We start from the raw sequence: 27,396 nt of genomic DNA, 5'->3' as shown, positions 1-27,396 counted from the left end.
TGTTGCCGTCTGACTGGCTTCTCTCCCTCCTATTGCACTATAATATCTGTGAAATAATTGATGTTTTGTGTAACAATTCAGGTTTTGTACACAGTGTTCATGACCCTGCACTGGGTATTACCTGTCAAGGTTTGTTTTTAAAGGAATGAATGATGGATTTGTATGGTGTTATCTTGTATTTGACTTCTAGACAACAGTCTGCTGCTTTTCACTTTTTCTACCATCTTTTTTAAAAGCACATTTTAGATTATTTTGTTTTGCATAATGGAAGAAGAAATGGAGAACTTCCATAAGTGTTTGTCAGCTAACATAATTTTGAGATTCTTCTTTCTGTGCTCTGCAGCTAAAACATGTGGATAATTGGAATAATAAATGTGGGCCAGTAAGTAGCAGTGCTTTGCTTTCATTTGAGACAGGCCTCTCTGTGTCTCGCCACTGTGTGTTCTCTGGTTACCTTGTTAGTTTTCCTTTTATGCTGAATTTAATAATGAATCAGATTGGCCTGCTCTTGAAGACTATCAAAATTCTAAGCAATGTGTTGTTGTTCTCATTTGAGAAGAGTACCTCTACGCAGGTAGATTTCTAAGTGTGTTTCTACTAAGTGGCTCCCCTTTAAACAACCTCATCCACTAATGAGTGTCTTGCAGGCACAGCTTGAGTAAAAATGTAGCTGACACAGGCATTGGGTTCAATAGCACCGCTCAGGGCACCATCAACAAATGGCTCAACAGTCGCTATTAGACGAACACATTGTAAACATCTCTGCAGGAAGAATTAGTGCGTTGCTGATTTAGCTAATGCTGAATAATACATTCTTATTTCATGAATAAAAACAACGGATTGCATTGGCGGATGTTCCACCTGAATGCAATCTTTTGTTGTTGGAACAAACAGAAGCTTCCAGAATCTTAGACCTGCTGGTGTTTTTGTAAGTTGATGTGTTGAGATATTTCGGCACAGAAACAAAGAGACCGAAAGATAAAGATACTGTGGGTTTGTTCTGTAAAGTATGGACATAGATCAGTGTGTTCAATGAATTGTGAAGGCCAAAAACTGAAAACACTGACCACATCTAGTTTATATTTAATCGGAGAAACCACAATCCCCCCCAGTTGGACACCGGCATGACAGGAGACAAATGATAGAGCAGCAGAGGAGCTCTTAGTTTATTTTTTCCACAGGCCATTTCCAGCTTTTCTTTAGTAATGCTCATACAATTAATCAAGTTAGAACAACCTTTTTTTATTTTCCAGAACAACGGCTCATCATACAACCTGTTCAGTCTTATGTGTTCTGCAAAATTACTTTTCTACTCATTAGTTATTTGAAGGAACATAAAAGGGTGAGACATGGACATAATGTTTTTCACGTCCATGCAAACACAGTAGGTACTGTATACTTGATATATACGCAGTCAAATAATGAGTATCCCTCTGATGTGTGTCTGCTATTAGAAAATCTTGAAAAAAGAAACTTAAGGTTACATCCCACAGGTCTTGATCCTGTGTCATATTATTATAAGCCTGCGAAACATGAGTAAGAATGCTTGAAGGTTGCAAACTTGAATTAGACTTGAATCCTTAGTCATGTCCCTGGCTGGAAAGCACACAAAGCCTCTGCTCTGGCAGCTGTCAACCTGCTGGGCTCCAGGCTGACACAGATAGACCACCATTTATATATTTATTACCTATAGTACATATTTCACTACGGTTCAGCTTGGTGTAATGTTGAAATATATAATGATGTGGGTAGTTAACAATTCACTCATTGATATTCAGACTCTGTGATGAAGGTTGTGCTTATTCTCCCATAACATGATTAATCTATAATGTTACCTCAGGCTGTGTATTTGGAAGGGAAAGTCTTGCTTATTCACCTCTGGTGCTGCACACACTTATTGCTATTCCCTGCACAGATCAGCTTGACATGAATGGATTTTCTACTTGTCCGAGATTTAGCCTCTTCCACATTTGTGCAGGGGGCTTCATATTTTAACATCCAGCGCCACAATGGCACGGACAGGGCCAACTTCACGGTGACAAACTCTTCAGTCAACTCATGATATTAGTGCCATCTCTTGCTATTCTACCGGCAAACCAACTACTTTATGAAACTTACTTCAACTGCTGCGGTGCTGCTCTTTGCTTTTTTTTATTGGTAATACTAAAAGACATTAACACATTGTGTGCATGCCAGACAACTGCTGCAGTAACAGTCTCATTATGTTGACTTACAGTAGATTTGTCTGTGTGCTGCTGGCTCTGTCCACTTATTTTCATTGACCGCATATATGTTAGATTAAAGCCTAATGAAGCGAATAAACTCACTTATTCTTCAGCACATCACAAGGTATCAAATGTGCAGAGATAAGGCCAAACACAATAAACACAGTAAGTAATTGCCCTTTAATGTGTAAGACCATTAAAATGATTCCTCCTGTTGGAGTCAAAAGCAGATCCCACGTATTTCGTAGCACTAATAGTAATACTAATCAATGAGGACAGAGACCAGCTACTCATGAGCAATGGATGTGTATTTCACTGTGCACAGCAATCACAGCCCCCAACCATGCGTGAGAAAATAATTTAAGATTAATCTGAGAGATTGCTCTCATCAGAAAAAACCCAGGACCCAGAACGATAAGATGCTATTCTTTAGAAACAATTAATCATGCCGTGACCTGCGCTGTAGGCTTTTGATTATAGAGGCGTTTTATTAGGGAGAAAGGAATATAATGTTTATCACAGAATAGGCCATAAGGTCACATTGGTACTTAACTCTTCACGACTACGTTTTTGTGAGCTTTGACTTTTCTGCATGTGACAGCTCCTGTACATTTAAATTCACTTTTTGGCCTTGTTCCAGAAAAGGAGGAGACAACTCCTGTCTTTCTGTTGCACTTCATTGCTCATGGCCATAAACATTAATGACTCAGGCTTGTGCGATAATGACATTCCACCTTCGCCACAAAGCGCAGGCGTGACCGACCCACCAATGTCCCGGTGACTGTTTGTGGCACTTTTGAGGTTAACTCATGTTGACACCCATGGAGGTGTATGTAGGAGTTGCTCTCCACAGTTGAAGCTAAAGGAACAGAACTCTGACAGATGCACTATTTATTAAATTAGTCAAAGGATGTTTTTGGATTAAAAAAAACTGCCGGTATGAAAAAAAAAGCATAATGAATCCAACAAATTGGTGATTATACATTGGCCTACTTTCTATGGAAAGGTATTAACTCTATTATTTTCAATCTACTTACTAATGCATAGGACTCGCCAACTCACACACACACGGTGCTGCTCATTCAAATGTCTCATGAATACCTTTCAGTATTTCAGTATTATGCAGAGAATAAATATTCGAGGACGCACATTATTTTCAACATGCCTCTCTGATATATGGTAATGACTAAGACGGCAAGACTTACACTTACGGAGAAAAAAAAAGCCTTGGCTTGGTCGATCACAGCTCACCTGTAACGCAGATATTTGAGACATTATGTATTTCATATGCTGAAGTTCACCATGAAATACTCACACATTGTATCTATACAGTTAAAAAACACAATCACATGTATTCTATCTTTTTTATTATTTATTGTCCTATATACGTAACTCATTAATGTTATTGGAAAGATTCATTGTAGTTTTAAGTCAGATAAAAAACGTTTTTTATTCTTATAGATGTTGTAAGATCCACAACATGTATTACCCAAGACAATGGCAGATTTGAAATACACAATATTTTGATGATGAAATCTCAACAACACACTGCTTCAATGAAATAACTAAATGCATTCTCCTGCTGGGTGTGATGAATTGTTTATGGTATTGTTGAAGAGCTTGTCAGATTACAAACCAAATCTCCAGTTAAATCTTTCTGTTTTGATCTCTTGTAATGAGTCTAGATCGACCTACTGTTTAATGGGAACTGTAATTGGGATCATGACAATAATTTAATCACATCATGTGTTCCTTTCCTTTTATTGTCAACGCTATTGCTCTAAACTCTGATTTATGGCACTGATATGCGGGTGAGCATTATATTGAAACATAAATACCTACTTTTGTGTTTCACTTTTAATGTTATGGGCACAGACAGCTTGTGCTATAAAGGTTTTAAATTGGCCTTGTCAACTTCATATTTACCCTGTTATCTAAATCACACAGAAATGTCAAGAATCGTCTGAATTGATGGAAACATTTTGCGTAAACACAGCTGCAGTACATACGGGTGGCCAGTAGGGGTAGTGTGTGATTGTATAACAACTTTGGAGGCATGGGTGTTTATTCCTCTGCTGCAATGAAAACCATATTATAACCATGATGCAGAACATGGGAGACTTTGACATTAGAGTGATGTGGATTTATCAAGTTTGTCTCTGAAGTAAAGGAGGAATGGTTGCAACAATTTTCCAGTTATGGTTTCTGATATATTCCAATAAATGGGAAGGAAACAAGGTATTAAAACATTGAAGTATCTAGTACACTGTGCTATCGCTGACTATTTGCTCTACAGGTGCCTTTTTCTTTGACTTGTGCAGCGTAGTGGAGCTGCCCGCTGCCGATGGTGCTGAAAGTTTCTGCTCTGTGCCTCTGACAGACTTAACCAAACAATTAAGAGATATTTCCGTTTTTATTGCAGTCACGAGAAATATCCTTTAATTGTAAGATTATGCCCATCTAGAAACTCCGTCTCTGGCACGACTTCTTCCTCTTCTTCACAGCTCTGCACACGCCTGGCATTGTTCAGATATTATGAGGGGTGTCTCGTATACCCAACAAGAATGACTGGAACCCTGCAATATGATTCCCCAAACAAAAACAAAAAGCTGTCCTTAAAATGAACCCCCAATGCCAGAATCCGGTGTGAAAACAAAGAGGGCGTACATTTTGCTGAAGCAACAGTCAATGAATCGAATAAGTCATGCAGCTGTTACAAAACATTTAGCTATCGTGTGTGCTTCTCTTCAAAATGCTCCTCCGGTAACTCAGTCCAGCTGTTCCCGGTTCAGTCAGGCGGTGTGGCTTCTGTCACGTCTGTCCCTCATCCATCAGTCCTCGCCGAGGAGCACCGTGTGTAAATCCTTTCCTCTGCCACATCAGCTGCGCTCCGTCGCCACTGAAGTAAACGCTGAAATGTGTCTCTGCCGCGCTGCGCCCTCACATCCTTCTTGAAAAAAACGTCAACTTCTCCAAAGTAAACTGTTTACACCGCCGTCGACTTCCCATCTCTCCAGTCTATATGTTTGCGTTTGCGTTTGAGCTTTTGTCACGCACTTGTTTTTCTTTTTCTGCAAAGCATACATAGGCTGATTGACTCTTTTTTTTATAACATCAAGTCATGAGTTGAGATATCGGCTCTCCGTGCGTCTTTCTCCGGCTAGTCCAAATCATTTCTACCCGGCTTGTCGGGACAGCAGCGGAGTCGTGAAGTCTCTGCAGTCACGTGATCGAGATAGGACTGAAGAGTGAGTGTGTGCAGGTTTTTTTTCTCTCGGAGTGTGTATGCGAGCCTCTTTCCGTGTGTGGTTAGAGGGGTGTCCCTCCTCCGCATTTGTTGCTGCTTGTCATGCTTTAGACGCCGAAACGCAGGGAGAGAGGCGAGAGTGAGAGAGGTAACGCCGGTCTCTCTCACCGGGCTACCTGTTTTTTTTTCAGTCTTACCTCACGTCCCCGTTGGTTCTCCCTCGCCTTTTGGAGCCTTGCTTCCTGCAGTCGGGTTGTTTTTGTTGGTCAAAAAAAAGAGAGACAAACTGATCATTCCTGTAGGGGTTCATGCGGGTCTGATCTGCCAGTAGGAGGACCGCAGTTCTGCTTTGAGCTGGGTTTTAAACATCTTTTTTTCCCTTTTTTCTTTGGGTGCTCCATTTGGACAGTATAGGACAGCCGAGCAGAGCTTGGATGATCCGCTTCGCTGAAATCCCGAGATGGAGTTGCTGCTGATCTGCCTTTCCCTGTGGATATTCCAATGCAATTCGGCCGGAGCGGACTCCATCATACATATCGGTAAGCGTCAGGAAAAAACATGCTGTTTGGGTTTGACAGGTGTAAAGGCAAAGCGTGCGGGGATAAAGCTCAGCCAGCGCATACTGCGTTGATCAAAGGATTTTGGTGAGAGGGCGGGATAAATAGTCTATTCAGCTTGCATCCTGTGTTTAAGTAACACTTTGACTCTTAAGCGAGTTGAAAAGTTGGCGTTTTTTAGATGGCCATGCCTTCGACCTTTTACCTTGGCTATTTTTTACATTTTCTTTAATCTAAGTTATTTATTTATCAGCCTTTTTCTGCATATATTTGTTTCACTTATCTACCGCAAATCAATGCATGCAGGCTTAAGATCGTATCCTCACTCTTATCGGCCTGTAAATTGAAATTCAGTTTTTTAAAAACGGACTACAGCAAGAGGGCCTATAAGCTTTGAGGAAATCAATGTCCAATAGCCAAATGGTTGAGGCTTTTTTAGACCAAGCTACCTCTTGTCTGTATCTGAGAAGCCTCAACTTTCACCGGAACGTGACTGCAATGTCAATTACAAGACCGAGCGAATGTCAGTGGAGTTTCGTTTTAGAAATGCAAAACGCATAGAGCCTCTTTGTTCTCAACTTCAATCCAGAGCTGCCTTTTCCAGAGATGGGGGATGCTTTAATCTCATCATGATGTTGAAATAATTCTGACCTGTGTATCCATACACATCGCATTGCATTACAGTTTCAAAATGCATACACACACACACACACACACACACACACACACACACACACACACACACACACACACACACACACACACACACACACACACACACACACACACACACACACACACACACACACACACAGTGTAAATTATATTTGTGTCCCCTTTTCACTTTTGTGTCCACTTATGACTGGCGTTGTAGTCACAGATACAAATGTCAATGTCACTGTGAGCACATTTTGTCGTGGTGCTCCTCCGCTGCTGCTGCTGCTGCTGCTGCTGCTGCTGCTGCTGCTGATGTTCACAGTTTACTGCAACAGTCTGGCAAGCAGCAGGTGCTCAGTCACTGGCTTAATACAGAGGTGGGACTCCATCCAGATAATATTGGCAGATGCCCCACATATCGTTCGGGTACCCCAATTATACTTCTCATTTCCTGAAACCTTTTTCCCTGATATATATGCATCTCCCAATAGCAGCTGATGCCATAAACAGAGGAAAAAAGACGGGAGGGAGGGAGACAGTTGAGCTTCAGTGGGCCTCCCACACTAGGCCTATAATGCTTATTGGGTAAAGTGCCATCGATCTAGTAGACATGACAGGCATTCTTTTCAAAATCTGACTACTTTCTGCATCAAATAATGAGTCTGTGTGATGTGGCCGTGTTGCTCTCCATGGTGCTGAAATCATGCACTGGCTCACTGAGATAAATCCACTAACTATAATGAAATCAGGCATCATGTTTACATGTGTTTGTCCACCAACAGATTATACATTATTTTTAGCTGGGAAGGTCCATAAATCAACTGCTTTCATCTTCAACTTTACCGTGCAATCTAACTTCATCTCCTCGAGATTACTCTCCAAATAACATGGGATTATTTTATTCCACAGGTGCCATATTCGAGGAAAACTCTGCGAGAGATGAGGAGATTTTCCAACTTGCCATCTCAGACCTGAGTCTGAACGATGACATTCTGCAGAGCGAGAAAATCACCCACTCTGTGAAACTTATCGAGCCAAACAACCCCTTTGAGGCCGTGCAGGAAGGTAAGCGCGATTCCCCCACGGATCATTTCTGCTATGAATTGCCCTTGCTATTTGATTTGATTGCTTAGGGGCTGCAGGGCACGTTAGGAAGGCGGTCTCTCGTCACTTCTAGTTACGATCAGGAAAGAATTCCCTTGTATCAAAGTGTTGACTGCCTTGATCTTGCAGGTTTTGTTTTTAAAGCCATAAGTTTATGTTTTTCATTACGCGTGTTTATCAGGCATTGTGGTCCCTTGGGAAGCAGTCATGGATGAAAAAACGTGTGTGTGTGTGTGTGTGTGTGGCCATCTGCAAAGTGCTGTGCCACTATACTAACGCAAGGTGTCTTCTGTGGTCGAAAGCTAGGTGGAAGCATTGAGTTAGAGCACAGCAGCTTAGAATATGTTGTGTGAAATGAAAATCATTTGAAGTTGATCAAATGTCATTCCAACACCAATAATCCACTTGAGTAATCACACAAGACAAAACAAATATTTCTAGCTTTTATATCCCTTTGAAGGTTGAGTCTGCAATCCCGTCCATGCACATTTATCACCCCTTCAGCTGTTTATACTCAAAATGTTTGTCTGCATCATTTGGATTCCCCGTAAGCAGCCAAGAAACACACCTCCACAAATCAGACAGGATTAGCAATGAAATGATTTTGATCAAGGTTATCTCTCTGTCATTGAAAGGTGGTCCATTAGTTGACTGCAACAGTGATTACAAATTCTTCCAGTAAAATGAATCATTACGACTTTAATAGATTTGATGGGACCTTGAAATGCTGTGTATGTCCGCTGCACTTAGTAACCAGCCTGTACTTTTGTCCCTAGTTGCACAAAGGCCTTGATGAGTCATTGCTATTCATAGTGCCCCTGACAGGCAGAGGAGCATGATAATATGTCCTGCCTTTTGCTTAAATTATCCCATGCCATTTAGCAGTTATCCAGAAAAACATCACACATTTTTAATCTTCAAATTCACATGACTTAAACCTTGATGAGGTCCACATGGAACAGAGTGGTATAAACCTTAAGTATACACAGGAGATATTCCTGGTTGCTGCTTCAGATAATGATTAAAGGGGCCATATTCTGCCCATGTTCAGGTTCATATGTGTATTGTGAGCTTCTACTGTGACATGTCTCCATGCTTTAATGTTCAAAAACTCTTTATTTTTCTCATACTGCCTGTGCTGCAGCACCTCTTTCCCCCCTCTGTCTGAAACCAGAGCCCAGTCTGCTCTGATTGGTAAGCTGGCCAGGTCTCTGTAGTGATTGGTCAACCGCATAACGTACAATGTGTTGGAGCGCTAGCCAGTAGATCCACGAGTTTTACATAGTGATTTTACTGAAGTAAACAAATAACTACAATCAAGGCGTTTCAGGGGTGGGGGGGGAGTTTATGGGAGAGAAACTCGCTCTGGAGGGAGCTTTGGTATTTTAACCTTAACAGACCATTTCCATGCACAAAAACCTGCATAACACACTACAGGAAAGAGAAACCCCCAACAAGCACATTAGGGCCCCTTTAAGAGTATGACACACTTGCCAGCAAATAATGTGTTCATTGCTCCGATTATTTTAGTAGTGCAGTCTAAGAGAGCGTACACACTGAACTCTGCGTTCTAATTATCTTAAAGTTATTTTCCATTGACAATCCTCTAGGTAATGTTATAGCACAGTGTTGAACCTGTACAAAAGCCTAAGGACTAACAGGTTGTGGATGATGCTGTAAGGAAACAAAAAAACACTAAACACATTAATGGCATTCGTAGCTGCAGAGCTTGTTAATGCTCAGTGAAAATTATTCAGAGCTTATTTCCTCTGCGCGAATTGCCTTTTGTTGGTGATAGGGTATCATTTACCATGCTTAATTACTGTTTACGGTTAGGCTCCGGATAATCAAATATTCACATAAGTAGGTGATTACGTGGCATTCACTTTCTGGAGTAATGTGAAGTTGCTGACGTGAGGATCGATAGGTGGCCCCGGACTCTTGCACTAGACACACACAGGGTGGTGAGTGTTGAGTGACAACTTGGATAAGTTGACCTTTTGCTTTGCTCTTTTGTTCGCTGCCATCCCACTGTGAGTGGCAGTCAGGACCTTGCCATTGCATGGAGAACAAGGAGGGGAGGGTGGGCATAAACAGGGGGGCGGGGGGGGGGGGAGCTGGGTGAGGCTGAGAATAATGATGAGATGATAGAGTCGGAAAATATAGTGGCAGTAGAAAGGGAGGGAGATTATGGGTGAGAAGAGCAATGAAGATAAAAAATACCCATGAGTACCAGCAAGGGCGGTGAAACAGAAAAAGAGAAAAGGGAATTATGATCAAGACCTGAATAAACATGAGTGGACAAAAGAAGAGTTAAGATAGGGGTGAGGTGATGAGGAAAATTTGCAAGCATACTGAATGGAATAGTTGCAGCGTCATTTTAGTTTGTCCTCATTCGGCCTCTTGTGTCCTTGCACGAGAGGAACATATATTAACGGGACACCATTCACACAGATACAGCCAGCTATTCAGTCCTCCCACACTCTTATCATTCAAAGATGAAAGCTCAAGGCGGGCTGGACATACTGCTTGACCACACAACAGGCAGAAGCTGTCCTATTTATAAGCTGGAGCAACTGGAGAGGATGAATAGGGCGATTTCAACACCGCAAGCGCCAACTCCGAAGATTATCTTGTTTTTTCTTGTAGCTTATCTGACAAATGACTGTGTATAGATCCCATCGTCTTGCAGAAAAACAAACATGTGGCTGGTACAACAGTTCCCTTCTTATCTTCTACATCCACCCTTCAGTTCCTGTTATTTTATAGAGATCAAGATAAGGCAATGGGATGACAAAAATCGTGATTTGAAATTACACACATTTGCCTGGAAGGGCAAGACTCCCATAAAGTCGATATGCACGATATAATTGCATGTTCTGCCATTCTGATCAATTTAACATTAATGCTTCTTATCTGGTAACAGCCAGTCATCACTCTGGAAAGCTTGTCTGGGCCTGTTAACATTATTCATTAATATCCTGAGAAAAATGTAGTTTCATGGAATACCCACAGCCTATTAGGGCATCAACTTTACATCCCACAACGCTGAATGTCTTAAGAATATAACGTCTGAGGATAGTCCTTTCTCGAATCAGGCTGTGACAAAAAATAGATGGAAGACTTATAAATGTTTACTGGTTTCTCACACATCTTCAAATTTGTCAACCCAGGTTTTCTTCCCACCTTGATTCAAAAAAAGGTTTGTCCTGTAGACGAGATAAGCGTTCACAAGAAACACAGCTTTAATAACCTTTTTGTCTTGAGTTGTATTCAAATGAAGTGGCAGAAAGGGGACAGCAAAGCCCCCAACCATGTTTTGTGATTATGTAAATCTGAAATGATGCATATTTCAGGAAAAGTTTAATTTGTGAGGTGGATTTTTTTAATTTGTTTTTTTGGCATAGTTGCTTTGAGGATGTGAGATCTCCATTTTCACATGCGTTTGGAAGTGAAAGGATTCCCCCACCAGCACTGATGTATTTCATCTCTCAGAGCAGGTGGGAAAAAGCATTGTGATGGCACATGTTGTTTGTGCAACATTTGGGATTTTCCACGCATCAAAGCATTTAGAGGATTTACAAAAAAAGGAAAATACTTTATAAAAATACATTCTAACACACAATAGGACAGCTTACAGAGAGGCACACACGCAAATCACCATTCCTGCTGCGGGTGCAGGTTTAGTCCATATAGCCATGTTTGCACCTCTGTTAGTCTAGCTTGTTAGCACGCTAGCGTTTACGAATAAGCACTAAGAATAGCAAAGACCGAGGGCAATTTCAATATCTGATCATTAAGGCTTTGGACCATCTTAAATCTTTATCTATTTTAATCAGAAACCAAAGAGGTCAACCTGCTCGTGGCACCAGATGAACAGTTAAGGGATCACCAAATCAATAGGATTCATTCTCTACGTATTAGGAATGCCTACATACATTGCATCCAGAAGTTATTGAGACATTTCAGTCTGACCAATTAAAGGTGGGGTAGGTAATTTTTGGGAAACCAGCTTGAGTGCGCTAGAATTTCAAAATACACAACCCGAAAAAAATCTGCCACTTCCTTACAGAGCCCCTCCTCCAACACACACAAACGCGCACATGACCAATGAGGGCACGAGATAAGTTTGTGCACAGATGGAAGGCTGACAGGCAGGTAGGCCATCCAGTTACTTTAGCCGGGCCGCCTAAAATGATTGGTCGTGCTTTTTACAGTACCACGGCTTCCAGAGATGACATTTTTTTATGGATTTTTTGTCAAAGCACTTCAGATATTCATTGCTATCGGGATGTTAAGAGCATTCCATGGAATATAACACAAAGTGTATCTCGAGCCGGTTTCTCAAACTTACCTACCCCACCTTTAACTGGAGAGGCAAACATAGAGCAACATAATGAAAACTGCTATATTACAGAAAAGATCTTTCCCAAGTTGAAACTTACCAACATGGATTTGTTTGACCTGCATTAAACATAGAGTTTACAGTTTCTGCATTTTGACATTCAATCAATTTTGGAGCACCTTTTTCAGCATTGTTTTCAAAATCCTTTTTCAACCCTTAGCCCCGCAGGTTCCTGATTCATTTTTAAATATACATTTAGAGTGAAGCAGGTAGAAAACATAGCCATCTGGCGACAGTTAGTGGAAGTAGTTTCCTGCCTTTCTGATGTGCAGTAATCTGTTGAGTGTTCTCTCAGAGTCCTCTTCACACACCACACCACTAGTGACCCTCCCTTTTCATCTAACCCCAGCCAAGGTAATGTCAAGGAGGATTTAGTTCTTTACTCCTACTGTCCCTGTAAAGCCATGTACTTTGAAGGGAGCTGGCAGAGCCTTTTTTATTCTTCTTTTTTGCTCAATCTCTAATGACAAAAGTTGAAATAATGGTTCTTTTGAAAGAGTTGGCATGGGTTATGTAATATCCTTCATCTGATTCTCTGCTTATGACAACTCATTACTTGACTTGCTCTCAACCTGATGGAATGCTGCCCTTTCACTATTATTGTCCCGGTGAATTTAATAATGCCACATAAATCTTGGTAATGGGTTTGTTGTTTTTTGTATGTCTTTTTACCAGCTCAACACAGAGGGGTGGATAATTAGGCCATTTTACTAACCCCTGTTAATTACCCAGTGGTTATTTAAATCCGTCATAAGCTTCTCAATGGGCTGTAGAAAGGCCTGCTGGTGGCTTAATCAGCTAAGTGATGTTGTGGCAGAGGTATCACCATTTAATCCCTTCACACTACTCAGCATCCGTGTAGGGTTAACCCTTAGGTGGTTGCACACTGGTGGTCCACTTTGCGGTAAAGAAAATGTTTATTTTCTGTTTATAGGAGCCACTATTAGAAAGGCGGAAAACTACTCAATGCAATTATTACTGTTTTCCCAGTTTTAGGATTGTTTCAATGATCAACTCGAGGGTAATCATCTGTCATCACCTTTTTATTGTAAGTGTGTTTAACGCGCTGCATAGCTACAGTATGAACCAACATACATAGGGCAGAAGACTAGTACAATATTCATATCTATATAATACATAGTTAAATAACCGTTATATCGATTCAAATGGAGACATTTTGAACAAGATATGAAGGGTACAGAAAACTGTTACTATATCATCTAATAGGACTATGCAGGACTGTCAAACATCAAAGGTTGGGAAGGACTTTAGCAATCAATACCTACAATACAGTGGATGGAGTGCCCACTTTTTAAAACTACACACACACACACACACGCACGCACGCACGCACGCGCACACACACACACACACACACACACACACACACACACACACACACACACACACACACACACACACACGCAGCCATTACCCTTTGAATCAAATCTTATCTGACCTATCAATACTACAGCGGATAAGATTTTCTTTGGCTTTCGGATAGGGTGAATGAACATTGAGACACACACACACACACACACACACACACACACACACACACACACACACACACACACACACACACACACACACACACACACACACACACACACACACACACACACACACACACACACACACACACACACACACACACACACACACACGCACACACACACACACACACACACACACACTGAAAAGTCGCATCTTGAATTTGTGCCACCTTGCTTCTGTTGCACTTCTGATAACGCAGTGAGAAATGCATTTGTTGCGAAACAGGGAAACAAAAAACTTGTTATTTACAGTATATCACAGGGCTTCGATGTGTTGCTATTGTATTCGTGCAAAGTGCAATGTTTTTGTGTATTATGCATGTTATTGCAGTGCTGTATATATTAAGTGTTGCAATAGTTTTGGTTCCCTGCTGACTGTACGTACTCTACTATGTTTTCATTCTCTACTCTGTCTGCTTCCAAGCAACTCATTTCATCTCCTGGTAGAAATGTTGAAATCCTACTTCCTTTGTCACGCAGGTATCTTTTCTTTGTCAGTCTGTACATGCTACTGGCTGTGCAGCTCTATGGATTACACAACACTACTTGTCCCTCTACCTGTGCCATTCACACCATACAGTGTGGATGACACAGGGGAGTCCCTATGCGACCTGTATTCCACTGACTGACAGCCACAGTATAGAATACGTTTTCCTTCTGCTTTTCTTTCGAATAGCCAGAGTCAGCTATGTCTGCCAACTGCTACAGAGCGATAGTGCCGAGTACAGAGGGTGAGAGGCAGGGGGAGGTCAAGGCTGTTAAATGCTGGATCTGCCTGTAGGCCTGCAGGTTTTGTCCTCTGTGGTGAACAGAAACAGCAAGTCAGTATTCCTCTCCCGCAGTGGAAAAACCTCTGTGACACACAGTTTTAACATGTGTAACAGATGTCTCATTTAGCACTTCTCAGACTGCTATTGAAGGTACAGGGACATTTCTAAGTATCCAATTATAAAAATAAATACATACAAATGTGTGAAGATTTGAAAAGGGATTTTGGTTTTTGAGTTGGAAGGCTTGGTTTGCTGATTAACTTCAAGGAAAGAGTCAATTCACTTAAATGCACTGATCTGTATTCAAAGGAATCATCGGCAGCGAGCTAAATGTCACCATGAGCAGGGATTTTAGTAATCGTTTAATTTGAATAAACAGTGCCAGTGTTGTTGTGAAGCGTGGCGACAGTCCAACACAAACATGAATAAAGGGAGTGAGAGCCATGTGCTGCTTTGCTTTTGGTTGGATTTCAACAGATGTTTTGACGTTTCTTTATATAATAGGGAAGTGTATTTGTTGGTCTTTGATGGAAACAGTTTTACTGTATTGGGCTAATTAGAGAGAGTGGCAGTCAATTTGGGCCTTTGTGCATTTATGAATTCATCACACTCCCCATGCTGCCTCACTGGCAGACAGCTGAGAGCTGATTCTCAAAGTATTCTCATTGCTGTTCACACTGGCGTATTTGATTGAGGATGTTCTGGGGGGTCATTGTGTATAAGACTGACTAATGGCTTCTGGGTGGTATGATAGCTGTCTGTCTCTGAAGGACAAAGGCAGGAAAAACACATTTGAAAAGCAGACACATTTTGAATACAAATCTTGATTGATGTTCTCCTGTTTATCCCTCCCTTGGTGCACGAAAGATCCCTAAATTTGGCATCAGAAAACAACATTTGGGTCATTTAGCACTGTCAGACAGTGACATGAAACTAGCAGGAGGCCTAATTCAACCTGGCCTGTTCCTGTAATAGTGGTTTGAAAGACATTTAGCAGCAGTATTGATTTTCAGATGACAGCAGCATTTGATGAATGGACCAAAGAACGCGGAATATATTAAAACACCTGCACACGTGAAATACATAACTCAAAAACCAGCCTGTTATACATACATGAAAACATCAACATATGCTTTCCCATTCATAGGTCTCTCAGCTCCATGTCTTATTCATGTTCCTGTCCTCCCTGGTTTGACAGATTTATAACGAGGTGTAGGGAACACTGTGACAGATGTTAGTGCTTTGCCACGACCCCAAACAGCCCCCGACCACCGCTGGGGATTGGCCATCAATACTACTCTACCTGTTGGAATGAGAGAGACTGAGTGAAACTGAGACAGAGGGAGAGAGGGAGACAGAGGTGGCCCAAAGGAGACGTCCTGTCCAATCAGATTGATGCTGATGAGGCCCCAGGACACCTTCAGTTGTAATACATTGAAGTCCCATATGTTACTTGCATCATTTCTCTTTGTACACACTGTTATGCTCCGACTTTTATTGAGCCGCTGAGATGACAGCGAATGGGAGGGTGGGAAAGATAGAGAGGGCGTATAAATGGTTGGAGAGGTTTTCTTGTTTGGGCATCGTGGTATGAATACATGCCTTTCTATGTATGTCTGCTGTGTTGTTTGAGGTGGTTTTATAGACACAGGGTTGTTTTTGTTGATGTTTACGTAAAAATCGTAATGTTTTGGTGGGATGTAGTGTGTTTGGTGATAATAGTTTGGGGATGGTAGGTTGTTAGAAAAACCCCCTCCACTCACTAGGATGCGGACTAGCTGAAAGGGAAGTGTGTATAATTTACTACCCACCACCTGCACCATTGGCGGCACGAAGACTTCATTCCGGGAAGGAGGACAAGGAGCAGAAAATGATCCCCAGAGTAAATCCTATTAGAGGCTAAACAGGAGTCAGCCAAAGAAATGCTACGCGGCTATCTCCGGCTTCACACTCCGTTCAGACAGACGGAGGAGGGGGATGCAGGGGGGTGAGGGCTGCGGGAGGAACAGGAGTCTTAGTGAGAGAGTAAACTGGTGTGCAAGCCTGATGACGATGGGAGAATTGGGATGTTGAAGATGGCAGAATGCATAGGGTATTAGGGGAAAAAAGGAGCAGAGGCTGTGAAATTCCAGGCCGTATGGGAGACAAGAGGGGCAAAGTCATTCAAAACTGCGGGCTCGGCTAACTTGCCTCATTGATGAAGAGATGCCAACGTGTATTTGGGAACCATTGTTTGCATTGCTGCCCAGAGAGAAGGCTACCGAGTGGGACCATCTGTCACAAGAATCCCTCCTCAGTCTTCCTCGCTGAGCCTCTGACTGTGTCTCTCTCTCACTGCCACGGGTCTTCTGCCCTGCACAGGCAACATGGATTTTATCCAAAGATGAGGCTAAGCTAGTGTGTAAGCCCTCTCTGAGTGAAATCAAAACCAAGCTTAAACCTCATGAGTGAAAGCCTAAAAGAGTGTAGAGGGCGAAACATGCACCGGAAACTGGGTCGAATGTGTGTCCTAAGATATTCACTTTGCCTAATGAAGAAATTTTAATTGAGTTCTACAGTGAAAATCATCACTAGCCATTGCTTCACACAGGATGTTTAAAATGTAAATGGGGAAACATACTTCTTCAGTTTTAAGCAATGATGAGAAAAAACACACCAGAGCCCTGAAGTTCATCTGTTTTACTCACAGACTTACTCACAGATTGTCTCAGATCAGTCAGCCTAAGATAAAGAGATAAGTCTCAGATAAATAATTCATTTTTTTTGGTTTAGAACATGAGGCAAGTACATATTTCAGTCTAACAGCAGATAGGCCATGATTTGTCATGTTATCTAATCCGTCTCATTACCACTTCAAGTCAAATCATCCCCAGAGAACTATATAGGCCTGATTACTGCTGTTCCAACCCGTCACAAGTATGTGAGTTCTCGCCATGTTGTAGAAAAGCAAGGTGTCATGTTGGGTTTCAATCATCACTGCAACAAGCTTTGGTAATCCACGCCTCATAATTCAATGAATCCTTCCTTTATCTTGTTCAGCAGATCAACATGACCAGCTAATTATAACCAAAACTAGGAATGAGAGCAGTTTTATTTATAAAACAAGGGGCTGAAATGTGTGTTCTTCCAACTGATGACAATCAGTTTTCTCAAACCCCTTCACAACCAGGTTTGCACACAATGAAAGACGTGTGCTTGATTTTGATTTGAAAAGTATACCTTGGCGTCTGGTCCAACGTGGTGTTCACCCCTGAAGTCTGACCACTCCATGGTGGATGGATATTTACACACTAGCACTACCCAGAATTTTTCTTTTTCTTTTGGAAATCCACAATTTGTTAAGAAATGTTCACCAAAAAAACACAAATGTTCACCTTATGGTGGCACAAGAGGGAATGGGAGGGAATTGTTTGCAAATGTTTTCACCAATCCTTCACATAGATAAGATACCCTTTGAGCACTTTGAATATCAGTCAAATGTCAAGGTCATCCATCTGGTAGTTATTGGAATATGTCAGTGTGGAAAAAAGTGGTTGACCATCCTTCCTTTCACAAGAGCCACAGCGCGAGTTTGACTAAAACAGTATAGGATAAGAAATATATCAAAGAAAGCTGCATACAATATGTCACCCTTGAACACAAGTGTCAATCCAGATGCAGTCTTTTACAAATAGCACATTTCTGCACAGTTGCTACTAAATTTTTGAGCATTTAATTTGAGTTTTTCCTGTGAAAAGGAAAGTAATCTCACACTGAGGGTAAAGGTCTCACCCGCTGAACATGTTTTCAAAGTTAAGCCGTGGTCTAAGCAAAGAAAAGAATGGTTTTAAATGAGGATTTTGACTGAGCCAATTACTTTTTTTTAACTCAGCTGGATGAAAGTGTTTAATGCTGAGGAGGATCACTTTATCCAGAGAAAGAGGTGATGGAGAGAGCAAGCCTTTTCAAAACGACAGCATTGTGAACAATTCATTATTTCACTTGAACGAGGCAGCAGGTTAATCATCAGGCGTTATCATGTCACTCTGAGGCATGCAGTCATTTTCTTTGCCTCTGACAAAACCTTTCCAAAGCATGTTGCATTAACAGCTTCCTACTGTCACTTAAATTACTCCTTATCTCATTTTAGCCTCAAAGGAATGAAAAGCACTTTAACAATTACAGCGTATACTTGTCATAGCATTTCCTGTGTTTGTAATTGTTTAGTTGTTGTGCAGGTTTGTAAAGGTACATTTATGTGTTTTTGTTACACTCCACTCATGGCTGGTCCTGCTTCCCCTTGGATTGCTGCTTTAACAAACAAAACCTCTAAATATTTAGAAAGCTACATTGACATACTGTACACACAATTACAGAAAAAGTGAAAACAAATAATTCTATACTTTTTGAGCGTCAGGCGTCACTTTGATTGAACAGTTTTTAGAGCAAAAACTCCAGCGATGTGACTGTCTGAGAGTGTATTTATCGATCACCTCAGCCTCTGATATATTATAAACTCATGTAAACCAAAGCCTTCTACATGTTGTAGAGCTCACAAGGATCAAATAGCCCATATTATTGCTTGGATCCAAATAACACGGAAAGGGAAAACCCCCCAAAAGCATTTTAGGGCAAGCTTCACTAATCATTTTCTTGTTCCAACCCATTCTATATTTATCCTGAAACCGGCTGCTGTCCTCCTGGAAGTGTCCCCATGAGACTTATACATAACTGACCCTATTCAGGCCTAAAAAAAAAGCGTTTAGACTAAAGAGGGTCAGTTATCAGAAATGGTTAAATTGCCGTAGGCGTCTGGTCAGAGCTGGTAAGATAATTGCATTTAATATGAGACCAGGATGTGAAGGCATATGACAAGTGGCTTTAGATATTACAGGCATATGCGTAGTCTCCCACATAAGCGAATTACATAACACATTTTCTCATCCATTATATTCCTTCCATATAATATATTCGACACGGTGTCCCAATTCTCTGTATGGCTCTTATAAAAGAGTAACAAATAACCAAGTACCATGCCTCAGGATCATCAGTCTTTCAAAAAGAGATACATGAAATGGCATTACAAGGAGGATTTAGCTTCATTTTATTCAAACTAAATAAAAACCAGCCTTTATAAGACCAGGTGGAATCATATCTTCTGTTCAAAAAGCAGATTGTGTCCGATGTAATTATTCCCATACAGTCATTGAGGGCACTGCAGGGATATTACAAAAATAAGCTCAAGACCATTTTCACAGCGAGAGAAGCAACACCTTGCACCTTGCAACTAACTAAGCAATAAGAAATAAGTACACACACACACACACACGCACGCACGCACGCACGCACGCACGCACGCACGCACACACACACACACACACACAGCAACCAACCCCCTCAGGCTAAAATAAGATTGGCTTTAGTGATTTTTGCACCTAGTTTTCAGTGCCTTCACTTCTTCCAGACTGTGTCTTGGGCCAAAACAGAAAGAAAACATAACCCAATATTGAACACAACAAAACTTTCAGTATGTATAGCATTATCTCTCCTGCACAACAACGGTATCACAATCAGAAAAAAGATGCATAAAGAAAATATACTAAAGACATGAGTAGGAAGAGAAGAGAAGCAGATCGCCTCGAGGGGAGAAGGAGGCGAACAACGGTGGAGGAAGTAGTGGCGGCATTTCAGTTCATGTCTTTATCTTTCCCTTTTTTCTTGGAGAGCAGGAGGATGTCTATCAGGGCAACTCATCATTTCTGTTAGTGCCAGCGTCCTCCTAGCAACGCCCTGGCAGGCCATGCAACCAGGAAGAGAGGCTAGAAAACGAGGCCCTTCCCCATTGAATAGTTGCCCCTCACTGACTCACCGCATGCCCACTCACTGCCATAACAAAGCCTCCTTTTAACTGCACACAAATGGAAACTCTCGGACACAGTCACATTCATTCCGGCACAGTGTGTGTGCTTTTGTAACCGGCATGTGGTTAGTCAGTGAGAGTACACTGTGTGGGTTTGTGTGTGTGATTCGGATGTGAATGCACAACAAACTAGCTTGTTTGTTAGTCCTGCATTGGCAGCATGTTAATGAATTGCAATTTTTCCAAAACCACATAACAAGATGTCAAGATAACACGGCGCTGTATGGTCATGATGCCACGGACCGTTGACTTAATGAACTATGTTTCTTATATCCGGCGGCACTTGGGATGAGCAATCTAATGCCTCAATCCGCTGCATCGTTGATATGGCAACTGCTCCCTACTCAGGAACACATTTTCTTCGTCCACCTGTTGATGCGGGAGAAACAGGCCGGGAGACATATGAATTGAAATGATGAGGTAAAATGAAAGCACATGCGGGATATCATTTAAAACATCCGTCATATGCGCAATGATTCTCTCCCTCTCGATAACAGCATGATACAATCAGGTACTTGAGGGGGATGCTGGAGCTTTTCATTTTTCTTTTTTACAAATGCCATCTCATGTGGAAATTCATATTCTATTTGTCATAATGACTTGGTACTGAGCGGTGCCCTCTTTTCCTTCAAATTAGCCATGCTCGTTTCACAAATGCTTGATATAATGAGATCATGTGTAGTGTCTAAAACAGAGATGGTAGCAGAGATTAGCAACAGGAATTTCAGCTTAGTTCTGTGACATGAGAAAGAAAGCGAGCGAGCTGTAATGACCCTTTCTTGCTTCTAGGCCCAGAGGAGAGAAAATACATCAGCCTGAAAGTCAAACTCGCCTGTTTGTGGCTGCTGGGATTTCTTTGCTGGTGATGGAATAGTTGCAGTGTTTGTGTGTCAATATTTCAAGGGTTGGCTGCTATTTTTATTTGTCATTAATTTAGTTTAATTTGCATGAAATATCTCCTGAGACCACACATCTGTTTTCGTTTTCTGGTTAGTTAGTTAAGTGGAATTTGAGCTAAATATGTTTTGAATGCTGGTGGGTTTTTCTCTTAATTTGATCTGAACAATATTCATAGGATTTAACAGGGATCGACCCTGGCAAACAAATTCAATAAATAACCCATGTTTTATAGTTTTCAAGGCAGATTGCGATGGTTAATTGTTTCTCTGTGTTTGCTTTATCTTCAGAAGGCATTAGGAGAATCTGCTCCCGCTGGTTTAAGAGCATTGGGAAGGATTTTTATTTGGCATCGGGTCCATTTGTTTAACGGCTAAAAGCAGCTTTTGTTGTGAGCCAGATCAGCCCTATTGGTGTTCATTAATATTTGCGAATATAAATGCATGTGTTCAGCTCTGTGTCACATATGCTTTTGCAGAGGCTCAGTATCATCCCCCCTCTGTAAGGAACAGACGTACAGCTTTGAGGATTGTGCCTTTAACATCGTAAATCTATGATTACGTGCTGCTCTGTCGGAGCACGAGCTCTGAATAGGAAAGGCTCGGGGAATGTGTCATCAATAATCTCAGTAGTCCTGTAATGCCTTTCAATCCTCAATTCTCGGTGCTGTCAATGCCATTTTAGCTTTTGCTACCCGATTAAACTAACCGATACTATAGCCTTTCTAATCCAATACAGCCTATCTCAGCTTCTTTTATTGCCTCTTAATATCACCCTTATGCAGTATTTCTGACTGTGCAATATGAATAGGGGTTATCCCACTGCTGTGTTGCTTAAAGAGGAGGAGGCTTTACAAGTTTCCGCTCTCAGCAGAAATGGATTACACCTGGCACAGATTTGGGTTAGGATCAATGAGAACAAAAACTCAGTTTTTCTTTTTCCTGTGGTGCTTTCTGACCCTGGACAACCTGGGCGGTGTGCATTATTGATCAAGGCCGGTTGATTATTATTACCCCCGAGCCTTACATTTAACAGGGGTGTTATTAGGTGTTTTATTATAAAGCAACCTCAATAAATGTGATGCTCGGAGCAATAAATCCCCATGAACAATTTGGAATATGCAAGGTTAGATTTGGATACAGGCCACAATTATATATAGACTTCAACACTTTATGGTGCTTTGTTTATTTAATTTTGCAGCACAATCCATTCCATCAGGGCTGAGCGATGTTCATTGTGATTCATTCATTTAGTTTAGCAGAATCTCTTCATGCTTATTAAGATTGTATTGTATGTATCATATTTTCCTGTACCATATTCATTCATTGGGATTTTTGATTGTTCTGGTAGCCATTGGAAACAGGAAACAGTTTTTGGTCTATGTTTAACACACCCTTGTTAAATCCACACATTAAGTATAGCTCGATTGCAGCTGCAATCTAAGCTAAGTGAGTTTGTTTCTACTGTCTGAGGCCATTTCTTCTCTAGTAGGGAGAGGTGTGACGATATATGTCGTTTAAAGTGTGACTGGTTGCGTTCCCAAATCAGTTATTTCCCCCAAAAGCAACAGCTAATAGCCCAATCAGTTAAAGCAATGGACCAAGAGTTTTTCCAATAATTCTCACAAGGTATAAAGGTAAATAAAGTGGATGATAAAAAACAAACAACTTTTCTAATTAAAGTTCCTGTAATACACAAATGAAGAGAAAGGTCTCATATGATGCATTGTAGTAGAACAGAGTATTGGACCTTGCCATACAAACATACAATACACAAATAAACCATTTCCTATACTGTATGCACACGTACTGTTATTAGTATTATCCAGATTACTAAATAGCATATATATATAAATAAGCCTATATAGTACACATTTTTTATTTATTTATTCATTTATTTAACAGGGACAGTGCACATTAATGAACATTTCTGTAAATGTGCCAGAGTTAGCCAAGAGGCTATTTTTCATCTGTAGTCCCTGGACAGATTTTAAAAGTCAACCTAAAACACATTTGATTTTAAACAAGTAAATACAATACATTTAAAACATGCAACAGACATTACTGGGATACTTAAATAAAACAATTTAAAATACAGAACATAAAACTAAACAAATAAAACAAAACAAAAGAACATGTTAAAACACAGGCAGTGGGTTGCAAGGAGCAGAAGATTGGGTCAGTGTTGGCAGAGCTGATTCCTCACTAACCATATTTTGAGTTTTGATTTAAATAAAGTGAATGTGGTCTGGTTTCTGATTGGAGGTGGGATTGAGTTCCATTGCTGACCCCACAAAGTTACCTTACATTACTGATTTACAGAATGTTCATGCTAGTTGGTTGCAGAGAGAAAGGGATGTACATGACTTCTTCTGCCTGATGATTTTACCTCATGAGCTCACTTACTCAACCCTTGAGGCTTCCCACTGTCTAATTATTTGTGCATTTGCCCTTTATAGAAAAGTTAGGACTCAATTCACAGAAGGCCAGAGGATCCTATAGAAAATAAACATCTGCTAATCTTTCCCTGGAGCTGCCTCATCCATATACGTATCTGGTGTCAATGCTGGGCACATTCCTGAAGTCACCACTGGCTCACTGTGTAACGATTCTGAGATCGAGTCCAATCAGCAGTGTTTAAGCAACAGGATGTGACCACGCTGTCTGAATTGATGATTTCCCCCTCGTCTAATTCCCTGTAGGGCTCCAGCTCCTAAATGACCTCACCTCCCTCCCTGAACCGCTGTAATGATCAAAGGAGAGCTGTCTTTCTAGCCACTCAGCAGAAATCACTGGACTCCGGAGTTCAGGCCACACAATTAATAAAGAACGTTTGAAGTTCCCTTTTTATGCATATGAGATATTTTAAGATGAAAGTATAGCCAATGAACAATACATGCAGATTGGACAGCACTGTGCTGCATCAAATTGATATGATGATACCATTAATGTAATAAAGAAGAAAGCTGTGGTCACGCTTATCTCATCCTTAAATATAATTTTTATATCTAACAAAGGTTTTTTACAAAGTAGGGCACATTTATGTAAAGAGAAAAAATGGCTGGAGTTACAATCATTCTTTATACCAAGGTAATGCATCCTGTTGCTTTACCAAGACAAACACTTTTCTATTCATAACTCAGGACTCTAGAATATACAAAATATAAATATTTGTATAGCCTGCTTATATCTGTCAATCTCTCATTAGCTCGGTTCTCTCCTGTCTACCTTTTCTCCCTTTATGCTTTTTCTAGGCCCCATGTGTGAAAGCACATCGAGCTATTTAAAACCAGAATTTAATTAATTTCTATGTGTCAACGCCTTCGGGAAATGAAGTTGATTCTTGTGTAAAGAATGTTCCTTCATCCACAGTGAGTCAGATTACATGGCGCGTCTAATCATCACACAGAGTCAGAGGAGATAAAACATTTTTGATATTCACCTCACACACTTTATTGCAAACGACAAGATATAACCTGACGAGTTTGACCTTTTCATCACGTGGTACTCGTGGTAATTGTGCCAAGAAAAGGATGACTTTTAAATTCATCAAAGGGAAACGGGATTAGTTGCCTGGCAGCGACTTTTACTTTTTCACATGTACAGCATATCAAGTTTGTAAAAGTAGCCTATTGATGCTGTTGCCTTTTCTCCATTGCAGGACACTTGCCAAAAAAAGAGAAGATTGTCATTGACGCATGTGCCCTCTCCTGTGCCCAGATCTAGTTTAAAAGGAGATCTCATCATAGACTACATTTTAAGATCCAGTACCACTTGATTTCTCATTACTTTGTTGTAGCTCTCCCCATTTCTCTGTCTAATGGTGTGCTTCGTTTTGCATTTTTTCTCATGATGTACCTCCCTACTCATATGGATTAGTTCTGGGGTGGATTTCCCTAAGGGTTGTGGGTAATGCTAAAGCCTGTCGGGGATCTTATATGAATGCAAGCTTTGCCCGTATCACATAGATCACAAAATTGAGTTGATGCTAATTAATTCCAACTTTGTGCATGAATTTGGTTCATGGGACGCTGGCAGCTTTCACTCCGTCTAGTGCGGATATACAGACTGCGTAAATACCTAAAAACCTCTCTATTTAAGTGGGAGAATAAAATACGTGTAAGCTTTTCTGATGGGATTTGGCTTTCTGTAAGTGATATAAACACCCACAATTGCACGGTTTATGTCCAACTAATCTATTAACTTTACCACTCTGTGCTTCTGTGTAAAAGCTCACAAACAAGAGTATTAACACCTTCACTTTAATTAAATACACATGGTTTTACACACTTTTTCATGCTTTTTTGTACTCTACATGGCAGGTTACAGGGTGTCGTAAATGTCCCCCCTCCCCACAACTCAGCCCAGATTGTGTAGCCTAGTCATTATTGTCTTGTTTGAAGCTGAGCTAATATTTGATGAGCGTTATTAACTTCATTGTAATATTCATGAGGTCTCCACCTTGCTGTGTGTCCCAGTTTGAAGCCTGTTGCTGTCTTTGAAGGCGTATAATCATACCCAACCAAAGAAAAATAAATAATTGGCATAGAAAGAAAGAAAAAACAAGATTTTAACACTCTGTCATCTAGATTTACTGCGAGTGTTTTTATATATTCTAAATTGGTAGTGAGATAATCAGATTTAGGTCACATTGGGGTTAAAAAAAAATCAGATTGTTCTCGTCTAAATCCTGTCAAAGGGTAAAAACGTGTCCTTTAGGGTGGGAAATGGGCTGTGAGTTATGTACAGATCCTGCAGCCATTTGGTATGGGCTATTATCCTGCATATGATTATCATTATTCTCTCTTGCCTGTTAATCATGGCAATCTTCCAGGGTATGTTGGCAAGGTGATCACATTTAATCTGGCTGTGTAAAGACCACTCCACAAAGGTTGTTTTATCACTTAGGAGAGGAGGCTAGCATTACCCAAATGAAAAACAAGCTTGGAGAAGAGGCTGATTTGTCACAGGCTGATTAGGCCTCTCCCAGGCACTTCTCAGTTCCTACAGGAGCTCTTCAAGGGCACAGAGACACAGAGGAGCCCTGATAGGCACACCACCACTGTTTATTTTCACATTTAAGCAGGCAACACTGAAAATCTCCCACCCACTTGAGGCTATATTTGCACACCATCGAAGAAGAACACACAACCTGTTATTGCAATATGCAGCTTTGCTTTTGTACAATCAGTATTACTTTGTCACCATTACCTGTCCTAAGCTATTCACTTTGAGATGAATAAGACTTTCTTTTGTGTAAATGCTCTCGAGGAAGCAGACTGAAGGTTAAACAATAAACACAACAGTTGGTGTCAGGCATCAACATCGAAAACAATAGGCACGGAACAAATGACTATCAAGAACATAACGAAAGTTCTTAGTCAATTCTTGTCAACCCAAATATTATTCATTCTCTCTTTCTTGGATGCCGTGTTGTGAAATAATTCAATGATTGTTTCTTGCATAGACTTTTATATAATATCTTGTAGGAACACGGCCCTGTAGATGTCCTTTGTTTCATAATGGATGTTGGGTAATTTGACACTCTTTGACTCACTGCTGATGTGTATACGTCTGTGTGTGTTTTCAGAGTAGTTCACTTTGAAGAATGTGAGCAGGATGGCCAAGTAAAACAAATTACCTGGTCGCATGTTACATAATAAGACATCTCTGTCTTCTTTTCTCCGGGGGCCAGGCGCTTGTACAATCCATTAAATATAACATGTTTGAAGGGGTCTTTTACGTCTTCTCCCAGCCTCACTAATTACTCCTCGCCTTTCTCCAGCATCAAACACCTAGTCGAGTCCTCAATCTTCCCAGTCTCCTCTACACAATGGCTCACTGGAGACTGAGGGGTAGCATAGTGACTCTCCTTCATCTAGAGGTCCCTGGTTTATGCCCTCATGTTAGAACACGTGTGCATCTCTTTCGCTGAAGCATCCTTGTACCATCGCAAGACTGTATGTAGTAGTGACACTCTAACTTGAAGTATCATGCTGGAGTTTATCATTCAAAGATCCTGCTCAAATACCAAGTTACTTGTGCATCTTGATGTAAGTCTGTAACATGAGATATCTGTG

At 40.9% G+C, this 27,396-nt stretch overlaps 1 protein-coding gene across 5 annotated transcripts in view; it reads left to right on the top strand.

Moving 5' to 3' along the window:
• Nucleotides 1-3,588: 3,588 nt before the first annotated feature.
• grid1a (glutamate receptor, ionotropic, delta 1a) overlaps nucleotides 3,589-27,396 on the top strand; it is a 206,880-nt gene continuing 183,072 nt past the window's right edge. For 2 of the 5 annotated variants that reach the window (XM_079687304.1, XM_079687305.1), the window contains exons 1-2: nucleotides 3,589-6,011; nucleotides 7,596-7,751. In XM_079687304.1, coding sequence (XP_079543430.1) covers nucleotides 5,933-6,011; nucleotides 7,596-7,751 — 235 coding nt within the window. In that variant the 5' untranslated portion in view covers nucleotides 3,589-5,932. The remainder of the gene's footprint in view (nucleotides 6,012-7,595; nucleotides 7,752-27,396) is intronic. The other 3 variants (XM_079687302.1, XM_079687301.1, XM_079687303.1) reach the window with 2 other exon arrangements.

The sequence above is a fragment of the Notothenia rossii genome, assembly GCF_949606895.1.
Source record: "Notothenia rossii genome assembly, chromosome: 6".
NCBI classification, from domain to species: Eukaryota; Metazoa; Chordata; class Actinopteri; order Perciformes; family Nototheniidae; genus Notothenia; species Notothenia rossii.
Note: the sequence above shows the minus strand (reverse complement) of the source record. Positions and strands in the feature narration are given on the sequence as shown.